Raw genomic sequence first — 19,284 nt, 5'->3', positions numbered from 1 at the left:
AAATATATAGAATGATTGAAATGCCCTGAATGGACCAAAACACATTTACCACAGCATCTTTGCTTACAACAGCATGTTTGCTGTACTTAAAACTGTAACTACAGAGTTGTAAATTTTATATTTTCATTTTGTCCATAATTTTTCAGCTTTTAAAATAGGAACTTAGAGAAAATGTTACAAAAAGAAAATATATTATATAAGCTGCTTTACACAAATCAAGATTCCACCAGCCATTAACATCTTATTGTGTAGACAATAGACTTGCTGGGTTCTTACATATCTCCTTGTTACACTACTCTTGATCTATTTACACCACTTACCTTTCAGACTTCTACTAATCTCTTTAGGCACCTTTTCACTGTAAAATGTTAAAGAATATGCATTTAACATTTATAAGATAGTGTGATTTTAGACTGTTTTAATCTGTCATAATGTCTGTTTGCTTGGGTGTGAATTAGGTCCTTTGAGGGTTGATCATTTTTAGCCTTCTTATTCCATCCTTTGGCCATATTACCCGTGAAAGGTATTTGAAGGCAAAGGATAAATCTCTCCTTTAAAGTTAACATCAGATTTTGCTCAACACAAGTCCCTTAGTAACAAAGTTGGAGTTAGGTTTTGTGATGTAGACCAGGGGTCCCCAATCTGCAGGATCTAATGCTTGATGATGTGAGGTAGAGCTGATGTAATAATAATAGCAATAAAGTGTATAATAAATATGCTTGAATTACCCCAAAACCATCCCCCCATCCCTGGTCCGTGGAACGACTGTCTAACCGGTTCCTGGTGCCAAATGGGGTGGGGACCACTGAGTAGCCCCTCCTCCAACTTGAGGGCAAATGACACCCCTCCCCTTGCCCCCCGCCCCCACCCTTTACAGGGCAGAAACTGGACTTTGGCTGCCGCGGACGTCTGGCGCTGAGCCGGGTGGTGCTGCCCTCCAGCCGCCGGTGGCCACCCGATCACGCTTCCCTAGGTGGAAGCCCCGTCAGACGCTGCGGATGGAACAGCTCCAGCCCCAAACCAAACGACAGGACCGCTGGCCGGGAAGTGGAGGCCTGCGAGCCTCAGCGCTCAGCCCAAGAACCCAAGCCCGCCGGCTACCAACCCGACCGCGCCCCTGGAGTCCACGCCCGCCGGGCTCGGGCCCCGAGGGTCGGCTCGAACCGTCCAGCCCCTCCGCCGGGTCTCAGAGCCTCGCGAGCCTCTAGCAGACGCGCCCCCTGGAGGTGCTTTCGCTGCTCCACTGCCGACGTCCCAACTACTCTTGTATCCACTCTCTCCAGTGTCCGGCTTCGCGCGAGGCCCGCCAGCTCTTAAGATGGCGGCGTCGGCGTCGCGAGGTGCCGCCCCACGTGGACGCCGCTGGCCAATGGGCTTCCGCCTGTGCCGCCGGCCGGGAGCGGGAGGCGGAAGTGCCTCGGGCCGCCGCCTCCGTCCCGGCTGCGGCCCCTGCCGGTTACATAACTGGTTGCGGGCTCTGAGCGGCCCCACTTCCTGGCTCCCTGCGAACCAAGGATGCACTGAGCCCTAGAACGCCATCCGCTGCCGCCGGCTCCCGCCCGAGGTGAGGCATCCCGGGGTTCGGGCCTGCGGCGGAGTGCCGGGCCCGGCCGAGGGCGGGCGTCAAGGGAGGCAGGGGAGCAGTTCCGGCCCCGGGCGGCAGCGCAGTCGCGGGGTCCTGCCGGGGTGCAGGGGGCCCGAGACGGCCCTGGCGGGGCGTGGGACCGTCCGTCGGTTCGAGGGAGGCTGGGGCGCGGCCCCCGCCAGCCGGCGCCCAGACATCTCCGCGGGGTTTCGGGTTTCACAGAGCTCTCGTTTCCTGGGGCGAGGAGGGGGCCGAGACCCTAGGCTCGGGGCGCCCCGGGGGCGCGATCCCAATCCTTTTGCTTGGGCTGCCTCCGTGCCAGGCCTCGGGACGAGCTGGCGGGGAGATTTGGAAGCAGAGGGCAGCCTGCTCCATGCTGCCCGCCGGGCCTCGCGGGAGGTGCCGGGCCCGTCCTTTTCACAGTTCAGCGATTTGCCGCCTCGCCCGGCCCCACCGCTGCTTTGGTACTTGTTGCGTGGGTTGTAGTTATTTGAAGACTTTTTTGCCCTCCCGTGAACTCTTGAAACTCTGGGACTCTTTCTCGGTCGTCTCCACTTCTTACTCCTTAAGCTGTACATTTTGGTTAAGACAGCTCAATTCCTTAGTTTAAAGGTTGGCCATGCAGACCCTTGCACCACCTCTGACCTCTGCCCCGTCGATTGGGCACTTCCCACGGAACAGAGGGAATCTGTAGTCTCCGTGGTTTGTTCCCCTGGTAAGATTTTCAGGGAGGCTGAGCGCCTTCCCTGGACCACTAACAACAAATAGTGCACACAGGTGCTCAGGAAGTGATGGACCCCAGGGTCTGGGGATGAGAGGAGGAGTTACTCTGCCATAAACGTGGCCATTGGCTGCTTCCTTGGTCTGTTTCACTCTGCCCAGTCCTTAAGCCATACCATTTTGTTACGTTTCTCTTGAAGGAAAAGGGTAACAGCCCGACAGCCCTTTGGTACCTGGAATGGTTGTAATCAGAGAGTCAGAACTGAAGAGAACTTTGCTGGGTGCAGGTATTTTACTGGAGCACAGAAGGCAGAAAACTTAATGTTCACACTTAACTGCCTGAACTGGAAAGTCAGTTATGACTGCAGGTCAGCAGTAGCAATACCACATTCTGTGAAGCACTTTGTATGTTCAGAGAAGTGTCAGAAGTCCTTTGGACAAAAGTACTGGCTTGTGAGGCAGGGAGAAGGGGAGTCTTGGACAGCACTGAATTAAAAGGGGGCTGGAGCAAAACAAATGCTCTCTTCTTGCAAAAATTCCTGAATTGCTTTAAGCTCAGTTTGAGAAGAAAGGATTCAAGGCCAGAAGAAACTCAAGGGTGGCTGAAATAGAAGTCCTTGTCATTTAAAAAGTGGTCACGACTGGGCATGACATAGGTTTTCATCTCCCCTGTTGTTGGAGTTTGTGCGTCAGAATTAAAGTGCACATTGGCCCTTTGAGAAGCAGTGTGCCTGGGCTCCTCCTTTGGGCCTCAGGTTGCTGAAGTTCCATCTCACTGTGTTTCCAGAAGTGCTGGATTTCTCTGAAGATGGTTAAAACCTGTAAGTAACAGAGTCAGTGCATGGTGTGGTGTTCACAGGCCAAAATAAAAAATACACACACTATTTTAAAAGGTCTGTGTGTATGTCTTACCTTTAGCCTCTCCCCACTGTGACTTATGGTGACTTTATCACCATCTTTATTTTAACCACACCCACTCTCAGACTTCCGATATGACCTCGCCTGTGTTGGAAGAAAATTCCTGGATGTTAGGAGATTTGAGAAATGAAGACACTAGAACTAAGAAGGGTGGGGCCGTCATTGCTCACCTTACGCTCTGCCCCGCAGACTGTCCCAGCCTCAGTGGACTGGCTAGCAGCAGTTTGTCTTCTAGCAGCTGAGATGTGTTTAGACTAGGTGGACCCAGCATCCTTACCTGGCAGCAGCCACAGGTATTCAGAGCTCTGAGGTTAGGGCAGTGCACATCTCTGCCAAAATGCCCCAAGGTCTCTGCTTGCTGCTGACAGCTCTCCTACCTGAACAGATAGCTGGCTGCTTGTCAGCTGCCATGTCTTCTCTTAAATGGAGGTTCCTCCCTCTCCACATCTTTGCCTCCACCACCTCCTCCCCTGACTTCTCTTTCTGGAAGAAACCCACGGAGTCGTCCTAGCTCTCCACCTCAGTTCCTCGTTTGCAGAAACGAAGATTGGGATCTGGATCCTGCATCCTGCTTCCGTCCACGCGAAGCGCTTTCGAGTAAAACACTGATCTGCAAAGTGATGTTGGAACTCCTGGGTCTCTTTCTGGCCAAGTTCGAAGATTGAATTTCATTCAACAAATGTTTCTAAGTGTCTCTGATAATTCTGGGATCAGGCCTCCTTCCTAAAATATGATCATTTTAGCGTGACTTCTGATCGAGGCTGGCTGGCAGGCCAGGTTAGGGTTCCCTGAAGCCCAGTGCTGATTAAAGAGAGGTTAAAGAGAGACCTGTGTGTTTGAAAACCCAGTAACCGCATGCGAAGTAGGGTTGACACTCTGCTCTGAACTGAAGTGTTTGCTCGGTGCTTCTGGAGTGATGGGGAGGACATCTGAACAGGGAGCCAGGGCTTTCTGCACATAGTGGTTTGGGGTCTATGTCAGCAGTTGACCCAGTGCTCCATCAAGTGCCGCTCTGCAGAGGCTGACTGACATGTGACAGTCACCTCGAGGTGCCCACAAGCAGAGTTTGGATGGTCAGGGCGTCAGCTCACATGAGGGCCAGTCAGTCCCTAGCCCCATCCTGAGGGCCTCTCCTACTCCCCATCTCCTCACCTGAGGCTGACTTCCCGCTCAGGCAGCCCCAACACTTGGACTATTGATGACGAGAACCACCTATGAGTGTGATCACGTAGAGACCTGAAAATGCCTCTTCTAGTTAGTAGACTCTCTCAGTGTCAACATTTAAGGTCCATGCCCGTGAAGTAACCCGGCTCTTGTGCCCTGATGCCAGACATAAACATTCTAAACATTCCAATAATATTCACAGTTGTAGGGACTTTCCTAACGGTCCAGAGGGTAAGACTCCAAGCTTCCAGTGCAGGGGCTGTGGGTTCGATCCCTGGTCAGGGAACTAAGATCCCTTATGCCACCTAGCCAAATTAAAAAAAAAATTCGCATTTGTAAAGAAGCAAAGAAGAACTGATTGGGGAAAAGGACTCAGAACAAATGTTTGTCTGCTTGCTTCCACAGGAAGACCAGAGAAAACAGACCACATTGAAAAAAGAAATTCTTCCAGTTCTATTTCTTCTTATTAAACAGTAAATTGTGTCCCTCTGTTTTGTTTCCTGCATTCCTGAAATAGGGCAGCAAAGTACTGGGGCAGAAAAGTAGTGAAATTTGAGCCCATCTTAAAAATAACTGAGAAGAAAGCCATTTCTTTTTATAAAATAGTCTCTGGGTAATTGTCCCTTCGCTGCTGCAGTGATTTTTATCTGGACAGTGTTACTACAGCGATGTTTCCATATTTCTAGCAGCACTTGGTTGTTTGCTCATTTCTAACAACTTGCTTCTTTTTAGATGCCTCTTTGTGACTCTAGTTGTAAACTATTCAGAAGGTCTTGCTGGCCAGGTATTTGCTGCTCTTTCTACTCTTAGCTTCAAATTACAGTATTGCTTCTCTTCTGGCCTCCTGTGTTTAACTTTTTTTGTAGAAATACACAGAAACGTACAGAAAAGTACTCTGCTTGACATTTGGTCACGCTGTTAATATACCTCCACCTCAGAAGCCCCCTTGGGCCCCGTACCCGGTAAGCCCTCTCCTATTTAGAAAGTTTGCTTTCTAGTTGGAAACTCAAGAATCTGTTAATCGTCATCTTACTGAGGACGAAGTGAGGAGGGGGCTTTTGAGTTTTTGCTTCATATTGTGTGTTGATTCCTGTTTTACCATGAACAAAGTTTTAAACAGTGTTTAACAAATGGGGGATGTTCTTTTTTAAACCATTTTTGTTTTTTTTAGATGGTTGTCCTGAAGCCTTTAAGTATTTTTATTTATTTTTTATTTTTTTTAGTTCTACCACTTTATTGCTACCAACCCCTCTCCCTCCACCCTCGTGCACACACGCTCAGTCATGTAACCCCATGGACTGCAGCCCGCCAGGCTCCTCTGTCCATGGACATTTCCAGGCAAGAATACTGGAGTGGGTTGCCATGTCCTTCTCCATAAGTATTTTTAAAATTGATTTTTATATGGCCACTGAATTTTCTTTGTAATGATTGCACAGGAAATATTTTTAATATTTTTAACTCTTTAAAATAATTTTCTTACCCACAACTGCCTCCTCTTTGCTTCATTACAAGTGTGGGTCTGTGTTTATAATGTTTATTTCTGGCATCAGTGCATAAATGCTGTGCTATTCCAAGGGTACAGGGCTTAAACATTGGCACTGAGAGTCTATTTTGGGGCAAAATGAATAACCATTCTACTTATAATTTGAAGAGACATTATAAAAGTCCCAAGTTGTTACTAATTAGAAACAGATTATTTAATATAAAAAATGTGTTCAGAATTTTCACATACCGCCTGGAAGTCTTTTATTTTTTTCTGATAATAAAAACAAGCTCATTGTTTAAAAAAAAAAACTCAAATGAGGCTGAAGTGAGTGATGTAAAACAGACGTCTGCCTTAATTCCACAGGCAAATGCTCAGAGGAGGTTGAATTTCTTTTTAAAAAAAATTTTTGTTATAAAAGTTAACCACATGATCAAGTATTAATTTATACCGAATTTCACCCACTTTCACACTTAATGTCTGTTGGATTTTGAACGATCTTAAATACAAACCCAGGGACACAGAGATTAAAAAGTCAAACGTAAAACAACAAAGCCCAGCAAAGTCGGGTGCAAAAAGCACAGAAATGCTAGAAAGGGCTGGAGAGGGGCTGGGGGGGCTGGTTTGCTGAAAGGGCAGCGGCAAGAGGCAGGCGGGGTTTCTGAACCCGAGACCCCCATGGCTGTGCTTTTCCCCTTCAAACTGAGCTGCCAGCAGCGTCCATTTCAGCCCCAGACCCGGGCAGTGCTGAGGGCACCCGCCTCTGGAAGAACCCATTCTCCGTCTTATCCTCAAGAATCTGGTGACAGCCCGAGTTTCAGGTGCGGGTCCCGCACATTCACTAGTCCCTGGAAGAGAACTTGGCCCCTGGCAGTCATGGCCACCTTTTGCAGAGGGCTGGCTTCGACCCGCCTGGCAGACGCTCTGCACATGTCCTGTGAGGACTTCGGTCCCCGCTTCACAGCCCTGCCGGGACCCAGGGCCCACACGTGGCGGGGGGAGCCAGACAGCGCCTGTGCACCCGGGTGTGTGTGGCCTCGAAGCCTTGCCTTTCGCTTGGACTCCACTGCTGTAAGAAATACTGTGAGCCAGTGATCCCTCCTGGTTTTGGCCGGGAGGGCATGAGCTGACGCATGTTCAGGACTCTGTTTCTCCTCCCGGAACTCTTGATTCATGGAGGCGGGTCAAATAGTGAAGGAAAACACCCTGAGTGATGCAAGTGGATCCCCTGCCTTTTCCTGAGGCTTTGGGAGGGGCGCGTCCCCCCGACAGGTGTGTTAACCCCTCCCTGCCCAGCCTGCTGGATGGCATTCTTTGTGTTCACTGATGTGCTGTTTGCCTCGGAATTTTTCAAGCAAAGGAAGCGTTTCTGAGAGTATGTAGGTAAAAGAGCAAGAAAACACACACCTTCCCCGCCCCCTCCAGCCCCGCCGGTGATCAGAGATGTCCATCTCTGCTCTTTACTGCAACCGCAGTGTCTAGAGCGGGGCCTGGGTTTTTAGTACAACTTTGATGAATAAATGAATGGATTCTCTTTGCGATGGGAGCAGTGGTCATAGAACCTCTGGCCCAGAGGGAAGCACGGGCTGACCCTGGGACTGTTCCGGATCACTGGTTGTTGTCTTGTTTTTAAGTCGAGGGCTGGTTCACACGCTGCCCAGCCAGCAGATCTGAAGTGCACAGGTGAACGCGGTTGACCACCCTGATGGGCATGGGAACATTGTCGCTGGCCCCGCGAGTCATCCTGTGCACCCCCATCGTCGGCATCCTATGTCCCCCCCAGCCGCATTCTCATTGCTCTTACCGTCAGTTTCTTTAGCCAGTTTTAGAATATCACACAAATGGAATGCCCCACTGTTAACAGTTCGCGGGTGAAGTGATAAGTTTTTAAATTGTGTGTGAGGAGCCTGTGGGCTCCTCTTGGGGCATCGTGTGGTGGGCTGTAAGAGGAGGTGCTTTGGACCCACAGTGCTGGGTGTTTGTGTCTCGTCTCCTGTAAATTATTCATATTTCTCCTCCTACTCTCAGGCTCTGAAAGGCTCCCAGGCTGCTGCAGTAGCGGCTCCCCCCCCCCGCCCCTGCCACCCCCAGATGGCTGCTCACTTGAACAAATGAGCTGAGCTGAGCTGCGCGTTCACAGTTTCCCTCACTCCCTGCTCTGAGCCCTTCAGCCCATTTTACTGATGAGCAGGGCGGTGGCGTGTGTCCATCACTGGCTTGTTTTTCCTTTTTTGCGCCATCCATCTTGAAGGCAAGAGCTTGGAATCTGTTGTTGGGTTTGTCAAGCCAATAAGTCTGGCACCTGCAGAATTTCACATTGGAGGGCCCTGGTGGTCTTTAACTCTGATGTGGACGAGTATGCACTCATCTTTCCCGTGCTTTGTTTGAGAAGGGGCCTGGAGCGCAGGGGCAGGCCAGGGCGGTGCTCTGCCCCATGGGCATTGTGATGGTGCCAGGAAACCCCTCTAGAAACTAGAGCAATCCCATCCTGAGGCCCCAGCTTCTGAACCGCCAGCACTTGGCAGCTGGGGGGTGGGGTGGAGGATACGCCTGGGATGTTGGAGTTCACTCTGTCTTCTGGTTGGGCACTCGCAGTCCCTCGGGAAGTGGGGTCTGGGAGCACACGCCCAGGTGATCAGGCATCACCCCCAGCCACTGCATGGCGTCAGCACAGGGACCCGAGAGGTCATTTCAGCTCAGAAGGAAGATGACTCTTTCAGACAGCCCACGGGGACAAGGTTTAGGGAAGAAGAAAGGACAGATGGAGAGGTGAGCGGGCTGGCCCTTCATTGTCTTGAAGAATCCAATTTCTGTCCCTTCTAGAAATGCTGTACTCAGCCACCCCCGAAGGCCAAGGGCAGGACGCAGACCAGCAGGCTCAGGGAGGACGCTTGCTGCAGGCCTGAACTGTGTCTTCTCCTCACACTGTGTCCTTCCCATCGTCAGGTCTGTGTGTCTGTGTCTTTGTAGGGAAACGCACTGGAAGGTGGTCTGTGTGCCTGCGGCTCAGCCCCCCGGGCTCGGGACAGAGGGCTGACTCGGGGGCTCTGCTCTGGTTCCCCTGCCGCCTCTGTCCTCCAGTGAGTCTTCAGAGTCCTTGTCCCTTAAGCCCATAGAGCAGCACATAGCAACAGGAGGTTAGTACTTGACTGAACGTTCCAGGTGGACAAGCGGGGTCCCCACAGGTGTCAGATGTCAGTCTCCCAGCTTCTCCCCCAGTGGTGGGCCAGCACTGCCCACCATACCACTTCCGTCTTGACCACCCCCCCGACCCCCCAAACATCCCTTTCTCTCTGGCACGTGGGTGCCGGCTTCTCCCTCCTCCACTCCTGTCAGTTGGGCTAGGGCAGATCAGACACTATAATATACTACATTTCCCCTTAGTTAGATGTGACATGTCTCTATTTTTAAATCAAGGCATCTAAAGAACGGCCTTGGAAACATCCAAGTACTTTTAATAGGGATGTGAGAATCCACAAATAGCTGTGTGTCTTAGAGGCCAGTGTTCTTCATGAACGCTGAACAGGGAAATCCTGCCCCTTTGGTCAAGAGCGTTGTCACAAGGACACTAGGGTGAAAATGTATAAATCCCAGGACAAGCGAGTTGCTCATTTATTACCAGTCTCTCCCTTTGCAGTCACTCCTCAAGCTTTAAAATGTTTTAAAACTAACTTTATTGAAGTTTAATATACATACAACAGAATATACCCAATGAGTTTAATATATGTGTGTTTACATTTGTGTGTGTAACCACCATCATCAAGATACAAAACATTTCTGTCCCCTCGGGAAGTGCCCACCCCAGCCTCTTTGTAGTCAGCCCCCTGGCACAGGTACCACAGGTCAAAGCCTTGCTTCCTGGTGCTCCCTGTGGCGCCAGCTCCCCAGGTATCCCGCATCTGCCTGTGGCCGTGCGGGGTACCTGAGCCCCGGCTCTGAAGCCGGGGTTGTTGGTCGCCGGCGCTTGTCCTGCCAGCTCCGGGCAGAGACTATGGAGGCTGAGCCGACACTCCTGTCCTGCAGCTCCTCCTGCTTAGCTCAGAGCACCCCAGGTCTTGGTCGAGAACCTGGTGGGCACAGCCAGTGAGACACCTGGAGCTCTGCCAAGGGTGATGAGGGCAGGCAGTCTTGTCAACCCTGTTTCTCAGGCTGGCCTGTGCTCGTCAAACCCCAGACCAGCCTCCTGGAGCCAGCCTTCCAGGGAGGAGGAGGGCATGGCTCTTCCAGCAGCAGGAGGGCTCTGGCCTTGGGCACCCTTTGGCTTCTGGCGTTGCCTGGGCCCTCACGGTGCCCCTGCACAGGACCGTCGTTTCCCCCATCCCGACCCCAAGTTTTATTAAGGAAAATTTCAAGTACATAGAAAAACAGAATGTGTAAACAGTCAGTTCCTGTTCTATATAAACCTGCCACTTAGATGCAACCGCTAATAGCATTTTATCACATTTGCTTCCTAAGCAGTTGAAAAGATTTTGAGTTATTTAGTTTTAAACCTGATGATGCCTCGCTCTGAAGTATTTCAGCAGAGAGAGCATCTCTAAGACCGTCTACAGGAGCACTCCACCTTCCACGTCTGAGACAGTTAGTACCAGGTTCATAATCATTTCATAATAAATTCATCATCTGGCGTCCAGCCCATATTTAAGTTGCTCCCAAGTGTGTGACTTTTCGTGTTTCCCGGAAGGAGTTTGCACATCACGTTTGGTTGTAGGTCTCTTTGTCTCTTTCAATCTACTTCTGATTTATTAATGATGTTGAGTATTTGGAGGCCAGGCGGCTGTCATGTAGAATACCACCCATTCTGTGTGTGTCAGATGTCGTGGTGGCCGTGTACCGGGTGGCCTGGAGGCTTGATCTGCTTCAGGCCCAGCACTTTAGGCGGGGCCCTGAGGGCTTTGTGTGTTTCACTGGAGGCACTGGCAGGCTGGCCTCCATCCCTGGGTTTCCTGTGGCTGCAGGATCTCAGGGGGTGCAGGGTTCAGCTTTTCATTGGCACTTGCTCGGTCCTGGGGGTGTAGGTGCTTCATCAGAGCCCACACTTGGCCCTCTTGTCTGGATTGAGCATAGCTTCCTGATTTAGTCGTTGGAACTCATGACCCCTGCCTGACTTGAACTTCCGGCGTCTCTCAAAGTCTTTCTCTGAACATGTATCTTCATCTCCTGGATGGGGGTGGAGAAACAGCCCACCCAGTAAGCGCCACTCTAAATCCAGCAGGTCTCTGGGGCCCCCTGGCCCAGGCCTGGGGCCGTTTGAGCTCTGGGCCATAGGATGCCACCGACCCAGGCAGAGAGGCGGGGCCGTGTGCCCTCCCAGTGGAGGAACAGCGGGTGAGGGGAAGCGGGGCGGGTGTGGGCGCTGTGTGCAGCTCAGTGCGGCTGAGAGGGGAGAGAACAGAGACCAGAGGCCAGCTGCCCTCCGCGGGGCTCAGGAGCATCCCAGGTGAGCAGGGAGGGGGCCTCTGGGTGTCTCCATCCTCCCAGGCCTTCTCTCCAGGGTGGGGTGTCTGTGATGCCTGGTGTGGGAATGCCCCTGAGGGGAGAAGCCCTCCACCCATGGGGCCAGTGTGAGCCTTCCCATCCTGCCAGCCTTGCACATTGCCTGAGGAGGAGGTTCCCAGGGGTGTGGGGATGCACGGCCCTCCTGACGCCCCTCCCCCGCAGGTGTGAATGACAGAGGCGGTGCCGTCCAGCGCGCTCAGCGAGGTCAGCCTGCGCCTCCTCTGCCACGATGACATAGACACCGTGAAGCACCTGTGCGGCGACTGGTTCCCCATCGAGTAAGTCCGGCGGGTCCGCGGCTGGGGGCTGGGGAGGGGGTGGCGGGGGCCTGCGTGTAGAGTGCTGAAGCTGGGGGGCTTGCTGTGTTGGTGCCTTGGTGACCGAGAGCGCCCTCACCCTTCAGGGCCCCTGGCCCTGCTCCCTGGTGCCCCCGGGCTCTCTGCACCTCACCATGTTCTTGTACAAAGAGATCGGGAAGGGCCTTGCTGAGAATCTTCAGTTACAAAGATGCTTCGTGCAGTGCTGATTATGACATTCAGGAAATCGAGAAGCAACCTAAGTGTCCTAACAGAAAGGAATTGGTTCCCTACATCAGGGGATGTACATGCAGAAATACAATATTATCCAGCCAGGGACAAAGAAATCTGTCCTCGAGGTTTATATGTTTTTGTGTGTGTGTGTATGTGTGAGACAGTAGGTGAAAAAAGCAGACTGGAAGCCAGAATATACCACAATCCCTCTTTTATTTGAAAACATGTACAAGATAAAAACTTAGGAGAAATGTGCCATGGAGCAGATGTTTTTGGTAGCTCTTTGGGTGGATGATTAGCAACTATAAGTTTTGTCTGGTTGTGCTTGTCTCTGTTTCCTGTGTTTTCCTGTAACATGCTCATAGAGCACTCATAGTGAGGAAAAGTAGTACAAACTCTTAAAAATTGAGAATAAACAAGATCCTGCCAACATCACATCTCCGTGAGTCTCAGCCTCAGACCTGTTGAAGCTGGTCGCGCACCCCTTACTTCCCTGATGGGAGTGTGCTGTGGGCTAGCAGTGGCTTCTTAGAAAGTGAACATCAGCCCAGCGGTCCCACCACTGGACAGGAATCCAGCAAGTCCATGGAGTAGACCCTGCTGAGGGTGACCTGGGGCAGGTGGAGCCTCACCGGCCGGAGCCTCTGTGCCTCCGAGGAGCCCGGCCTGCCTGCCTCCTTGGAGACGGCTGGGCCGGAGGCCTCGGGTTCTCAAGACGGTGGACAGAACTGTAGTCCCCCCGGCCCGTGTGGTGGCAGCTCACTCCTGGCTGCTCTGCCAGCCTGACATGCTGGTCCGAAGGTGGGGCTGACGGGGCCCAGGAGAAGAGGCTGGGTGATGCTCAGCTTCTGTGGAACTTTCTGGCGGGGGGGGGGGCGGGGCAGTGGCCTCTATAGAGCAGACCCGAGCAGAGCACCTCCCTGGGTCTCCAGTGGGGTCTCAGACCCTCCTCTGCTCTTGGTCCCAAGAAAGGAATCCTGGGCTAACATAGCCCGTCAGGAAACCAACCTCACTCCCACCCGTCCAAGTCTCCTGGGTTGCTGCTGACTCTGCTTTTTCAGCACTGCCTCGCTGCTCTGTTCCCCCCTGCCCTCGGGGCTCTTGTTGAGCCGCCCAGCGGCCCTGGACACACCTTGCTCTTGTGTGCTCGAAACTCAGACGCCACTCAGCAGTGAGCGGTCCCGTCTGGACAGAACGGCTGTCAGAAGTTGCAACTCTGAGGGTGATGCACTTTGGTGGAGACTGGGCGGTGGGCAGACCCTGAGTGGTGGACGGAGCAGCCAAGGGTCCCCCGTGGTTCCACTCTCTGAAGCACAGCGGTGGTTGGACCTGACCTTCAGCCAGTCCACCTGCGTTTGTCTCCTCCTCAGGTACCCAGACTCATGGTATCGTGATATCACCTCCAACAAGAAGTTCTTTTCCCTCGCCGCGACCTACAGGGGTGACATCGTGGGGATGATTGTAGCTGAAATTAAGAATCGGACCAAGATACACAAGGAGGTGAGTGTCTGCAGCGATGGCCCAGGGCCTGACACCTCTGGACACTGCCCGCTCTGTGCCCCATCCTCTCGGGAGCCTGGACAGCGTGTGAGAGTTGTAGATGGTTGGTTTCATTCTGTGTGTTTGTGACACAGTCATAACGTGCATTAAGTTGCACGACCTGACCATGGGCTTCACGGCGACCGTCGTGGTGAAGTCAGGAGGAGGGTGATCGGTACACGGGCTTCCTGTGGCTTCAAGTCACAAGAGCCGGAAGGAGGCCTCCTACCTGAGGCCGGTGGCATGTCCACCTGCATCCAGGTTAACTGTGGGGTGGAGGCTGGGGTGAGAACCGGCCGGGACACAGGCCAGGTCACAAGTGTCCTTTCCAGTGAGGGAGAGAAGACCTCCCACACGGCAGAGCCTTCAGTTCTTTGTGAGGCAGAAGATCATGAGAACCTGGTCCTGGTCAGAGGCGACTCTCCCAGTCCGGGGGTCCCTCTCCAGAACCAAGAGGCCACGCGGGGTGTCAGGTGGCTCGGCCGCCCCCACCTGCCTCCCGCTGTACCCCAGGACCCCATGGGACCGTGTGGGATCCTTCGGTTACAGCGCCCACGCCCTGTGGGGCCGCCTTGTCTCCTGGCACGTGGGCTGACACAGACCGAGGGCCCCCTGAGCGGTACTTCTTCCCGCCGTGACTGCTCTGGTCCAGCTTCACTAACCCTCCCGCCTGGCCTACCACCCTCCCCAGGAGAAGCAACTTTGCATGTGCTGTGTTAGCAGTGGTTTCTAAGAGACGGGCCCACACCCTCTCGCTTCCGTGGGGAGGGGGTGGCCCTCCATTGTCCCCTGTCCTGGGTTCTCCTGCCCTGATGTCTCCCAGGTGTATGTCCTGGAAGTCGGCCTGGGAGCCGTGTCCTGCAGTGGGCCCGGGGCCTCCACTGCTGACCCGGCCGTCTCTGACTCTCTCTCTAGGACGGAGATATTCTGGCCTCCAGCTTCTCCTTGGACACACAGGTCGCGTACATCCTCAGCCTGGGAGTGGTGAAGGAGTTCAGGAAACACGGGATAGGTAAGGGGGGGCCTGTAAGGCCCCCCAGCTCGCTGCTGCTCGCTGCCAACTCTCACAAGAACTGCTCGGTCTCTCTCTTGCTCTATCCCTCGGCCCTCTGTCAGGGCCAGACCCGCACCCTTCCTTCATTCCCTGCCCCTGACAAGTCTGCCCGCCCCACCCACTCTCGGCCTTCAGCCCGTCTTCTTTTCACGTTTCGCCGGGTCTTTCTGCTGTGGCCTCCTTCCCAGACCTGGTGAGATCAGATGAACAACCCCTCCCGAGCATCCTCATTAGAGAACGGGCCACTCTGACTGTGCCTCTTGCCACACCCCCGGCTCACGTCCAGCCCCAGGGTTTTCTTGAGGAAGAGTAGAAAGTGTAATTGAAGGAATAGTCCCAACCACGGTTCATCAGATGCCCGCCACCCTGGGGGTCCTGCCCCCCGCACAGCTCCAAACTCCTGTTTTGCATGGCCACGCGGCCAGCGGGTGTCAGGGTCTTCCCTTGAAACCCAGGCCTGTCCGCCCACGTTTTCCTGGGCTGAAAGGGCATTGAGTTTCGCTGTAGGTCCAGCCCCTGGGAGGGACCGTGGCCAGCTCACATCCTCGTCCGGGACACCTGAGCCTCAGCTGACAAGCTCCACCAGGGGGTCGGATGTTAGGTACTCGAGCAGTGAGTGGTTCTGGAAGGTCGGCCTTTGCCTCACGCTCTCTTCCACCCACCGCCCCTTTCCTCTCACCCTTCAGGGTCTCTGTTACTTGAGAGTCTAAAGGATCACATATCAACCACTGCCCAGGACCACTGCAAAGCCATCTACCTGCACGTCCTTACCACCAACAACACAGCCATAAACTTCTACGAGAACAGAGACTTCAAGCAGCATCACTATCTCCCTTACTACTACTCCATCCGCGGGGTCCTCAAAGATGGCTTTACCTACGTCCTCTACATCAACGGCGGCCACCCTCCCTGGACCATCCTATATCCTTTCTCTCTCGGGGGTGAGGGATGGTGGCTTCCTAGTGGGGTCTGTGCGCCAACTGAAGCCACAGTTGCCTTCACGTGGCATCCTTGAGACCAAGTTCATGGGACCCAAGTGTTGTGGGTGAGTCTGACCAGCACATGTTGACAGGATATGACAGTCTGGGTGTGGACGCTTGGAAAGTAGGTGCCCCCTGGACGTCAGCCTGGCGTGAGGGGAGGGTTTTCTCCCTCCTGGCCCAAGGTCCATCCGTCAAGTATCTACTGAGCCTTCTATTCCAGGCCGAGGTGGATACAGCAGTGACTAAGACAGACAGAAACCCCTGCTCTCATGCTAACGGGAGAGAACAAACACAGGAGGCAAAAAGAGTTGCTTGTTGATTCTGAACTCTGGATTCAACCTACCTTATTGGATGTGTGACCCAGCTGGGTTTCCCTGCCCTCTACCCTCCTCTTCAACCCTCCTCTTCAAGGGCCAATTCTCTCTGGCCCTTGACAGATTTGATGGAGGCCAGGAGACTTCCTAACAGTCACAGGGAGCAGCCCCCCAAATAATGTGTGTATGTGAGAGACAGAAGTTAAACGAATGAGTCTAGGCTTTATCCATTTCACAGGAAAACAAACAGGAATGACAGGGGTGACCCAAAAGCCTGCAGGCCTGGCTCACGTGATGGGTGGGGGGCTCTCTGTGGGTGTCCACGGGGTCAGGACTGCAGACCCCTCCTCATCGCAGGGACAGGGCTCTGTGTAGGGGCAACAGTAGCTCTTGGTCCGCCAGACCCCACCCCCGGCACCCAGTTGTGTGCAGCCTCAGTCTGGGGTCCGGGGTTGTGGGGCTGCACCCAGAAGGTCCTTTGTTATTTTGCACAGCAGAGCCCCCTCCATCTGATGGGGCTCCCAGCCCTGCGGAGGCTGCGCAGGCTCATGGCCGCCCACAGAAGCGGTGTGTTACGTGCAGGCTGGCCCTGCGGGTCACCATGCTGACCGAGCGGCCCAGGGTGTGTGGGCAGGCGGGGCAGAATCTTCCTTAACGGAGCCGCACGGACTACATCCAGCACCTGGGCTCTGCACTAGCGAACCTGAGCCCCTGCTCCATCCCGCACAGGATCTACCGCCAGGCCCAGAGCCTGCTCTGCAGCTTCCTGCCATGGTCGAGCATCTCCGCCAAGGGCGGCATCGAGTACAGCCGGACCATGTGACACCAGCCAGGCAGTCTCCGCCGGGCCCCTCCCCCCGGCATCTGGTGGACGCCGCCTTCCTGGCCATCTGACTGCGGCTGTCCTCTGCAGAGGAACTGGCGGCCACCTGCTGGGCCTGTTGGTCCGCCCCAGCTGCAGGCCGGTGCTACGTGGGTTCGGGAGCAGAGCAACGTGGGGCATGCCCTGTCTCCCCAGGTACCCGGAGCAGGGGGTGCGGGAAGCGGAGCAGAGCCTAGGGGGTGACAGGGAAGTGGGGGGCCCCGCGCCGTCAGCAGAGAACAGGCGGCCCCAGGTGGGCATGTGCCACACAGGTCGTGGGTGACAAAACCCAGGGCCAGGGGGGTCCCTGATCACCTCTCAGAAACTTTTGGAGGAAAAACAGAGTCCTTGAGCCCTGGCCAGAGCGTCGTCTTTTCACGTCCTAAACTCCTTTTTAAAAAAATAACATACTTACCTGGTTCAAGAAGTTGAAAAGTTGCCGAAAGATCACATCTCCTGCCCCCGGGCCCTGGATGATGCTCAGCTTCTCCTTCCCGGGACTGTCCCCAGCCGTGCTTCCCTCGGTGTGCACGTGGCCTTGACAGCGGCAGCGGCGCCCGCTCACCCTCTGAGCTCCTGGCTGAGCGCTCTGCCCGGCCACGGCCTCTTCTGAGAGCCGTGGGGACACCAGGGTGCACTCATGCGTGGGCACGACCCAGAGCAGGTTGTGGCGGGGGCCGACCGCACACAGCAGGGCTCCGTGGCCTCCCGGGCTGGCACCCCTGTTGGTGCCATGGTTTGTGCTGGGACTGAGGGACCGAGGGGAGCTGGTGGCCCCTGGAAGGGACTCGGCCTGGAGGAGTGCCACCGCCTGGCTTGGAGCTCCTAGGCCAGTTCCCCGGGGTGGGGGCAGAGCGTTTCCACCCTGGCCTTCACCCTGCTCCGCTCTTGTCTACCCCACAGGCTCTCCCAGGCCTCCTACCCGCTCTGAAAACCTTCAGCTCCGCTGAGCCCCGGCCCGGCCCTGCGTGTGTGCACCGGCCTCATGGGCGGCCCTGGTGGCAGCATTCACTGTGGTCTGTTTTTTCTGCTGCCCCGGGCACAAGACCGTGGGAAGGGGCTTCTCTGCGCCCCTCACTGGCCTCCCTCCTCCGCAGCCTGTTCCTTCCAGCTCCTTCCTCCAAAGCCAGATTTAACTTCTTGGAGGGAGAAACCCAAGTGTTACGGACACACTTGACCCTAAAGACACAGGAGCCTGAGAACAGCAAGGGGTCGAAAACTGGGAACGCCAGCCCCTCGTCCAGAGCCAGCCCCCAGAGGCCTGGGGGCGGGGAGCAATCTGATCCCTCCACCTGGGGCTGGGGCTCCTGGGGGACAGCCAGGGAGGCCCCTCACCCACACCCTGAGGTCCGACTCTTAGGCTCCGCTCCCCACATGGGCCTCATGATGACGGGCCGGATGCTCACACCCCTGCCGGGAGGCTGTCCTCCCATGGGCTGGCTCTGTTCTGTCCCGGGTGACCGGAGCTGCCCGGCCGACGGTGGACGTGCCATTCACCTGAGCTGCCGCGGGGAGCCAGGCTGAGGACGTGTGCAGCCAAGGATCCCCAGGGTCCTGGCCCCCAGGCCCCCAGCCCAGTGAGCTGCACCTCCGAGGCCTGGCTGGATGCAAAGGGGACAGGGGACATGCTGCACACCGTGTTGACCAAGTGAGACCCAGCCTTTGGGGCTGGGGGCAGTCACGTGCCTTGTGGTCCCTCCGCCTCTGGGGCAGAGACTCTGGGTGTGTGCATGGGGCCCCCCAGAGCTGCTCGCTGCCTGCCCTGGCTTCTGGAGCAGATGGGGTAGTGCAGAGTTGTGCATGGCCCAAGAGCTGGAGAGGGAACACAGCAGGTGGAGCTGCATGACCACGTCCTTCCCTCCCTCGGAACTTCCAAGCCTGGGGGCTCCTGGGATAAAGGGAATCTGGGCAGGAGGGCCTCGGCCTCCCCTCCTCCGAGCTGACGTCAGCTTCATGCTGAGGCCCAGCTAGGTGTCCTCCCTAATCTGAATCAACGATGACCATGTGATTTTTTTTTTTCCGGCCCTTGGGGTAAGGGAAGAGTCTTCCAGAAGGTTCCACCTTGGACATTGGTAATGAGTTCAGAGGCCTTGCCCTGCTCCTCCATCCCCGCCTCCTAATCATTGCAGTGTCCAGCCCAGTGTTGAACAGATTGTAGTGTTTTTTCTCATTACAAATAAATAGACTTCAGTTGGTCACATTCGGTCTTTGCAGGCTCTTTGCGCTCCTGGCCTTGCCCCTTGGACCCACCCCGAGGCTGAGGGCGGCCCAGGTGCTGCCTGTCCCTTGGCAAGTCCCAAGGCCGGCTTCCAACTCAATGGGCAATTGTTTTTTACAATTCTAGTTGTAACTTTCCCTGCTAAGGAATGTAGCCCTGGAAGAGGCTCTAGAACTGATGACAAGGCAGTGATCAGGCGGGGGTTCTGCCTCTGGCCTCCCTGGGGACAGGGGTCATGCCTGTCCCTCCATCAGACAAATGAAGAAAACTGGTTGAGGGGCTGGGAGTAGCCCAGGAGCCACACAGCTATGAGCAGTGGGCCTGAGAGCCCAGCCAGGTCGGGCCCCTCCACAGCTTGGGTGCGTTGCTCCCCAAGGGCTGTTCCTTCCCCAGATGGCCCTCCTGCGGGACAGGGCCT

At 54.9% G+C, this 19,284-nt stretch overlaps 1 protein-coding gene across 2 annotated transcripts; it reads left to right on the top strand.

Annotated features, from left to right (window-relative positions):
• The first annotated feature begins 1,370 nt into the window (after positions 1-1,370).
• Positions 1,371-18,848, top strand: NAA60 (N-alpha-acetyltransferase 60, NatF catalytic subunit). 2 transcript variants are annotated; one of them, XR_006267009.1, is made up of 7 exons: positions 1,371-1,564; positions 11,529-11,644; positions 13,267-13,396; positions 14,351-14,447; positions 15,176-15,410; positions 16,453-16,804; positions 17,552-18,848. XR_006267009.1 is itself a non-coding variant. In XM_043455463.1 (6 exons), the coding sequence occupies exons 2-6, from the start codon at positions 11,535-11,537 to the stop codon at positions 16,607-16,609; spliced, it is 729 nt and encodes a 242-aa protein (XP_043311398.1). In that variant the 5' UTR covers positions 1,371-1,564; positions 11,529-11,534; the 3' UTR covers positions 16,610-17,008. The 2 variants fall into 2 exon arrangements, 1 of the variants encoding a protein (XP_043311398.1); XM_043455463.1 differs by lacking the exon at positions 17,552-18,848 and having other exon boundaries at positions 16,453-17,008.
• Positions 18,849-19,284: the final 436 nt, after the last annotated feature.

This window comes from Cervus canadensis, chromosome 32, assembly GCF_019320065.1.
Source record: "Cervus canadensis isolate Bull #8, Minnesota chromosome 32, ASM1932006v1, whole genome shotgun sequence".
NCBI classification, from domain to species: Eukaryota; Metazoa; Chordata; class Mammalia; order Artiodactyla; family Cervidae; genus Cervus; species Cervus canadensis.
The sequence above is the reverse complement of the archived record's forward strand: the minus strand, read 5'-3'. Positions and strand labels throughout refer to the sequence as shown.

Bases quoted from the DNA above. Each gene is read 5' to 3' on its own strand.
- NAA60 (XM_043455463.1), top strand. From the start codon at position 11,535: ATGACAGAGGCGGTGCCGTCCAGCGCGCTCAGCGAGGTCAGCCTGCGC. The intron at 11,645-13,266 runs GTAAGTCCGGCG...TCTCCTCCTCAG, and splicing joins GGCGACTGGTTCCCCATCGA to GTACCCAGACTCATGGTATC. The intron at 13,397-14,350 runs GTGAGTGTCTGC...CTCTCTCTCTAG, and splicing joins GGACCAAGATACACAAGGAG to GACGGAGATATTCTGGCCTC.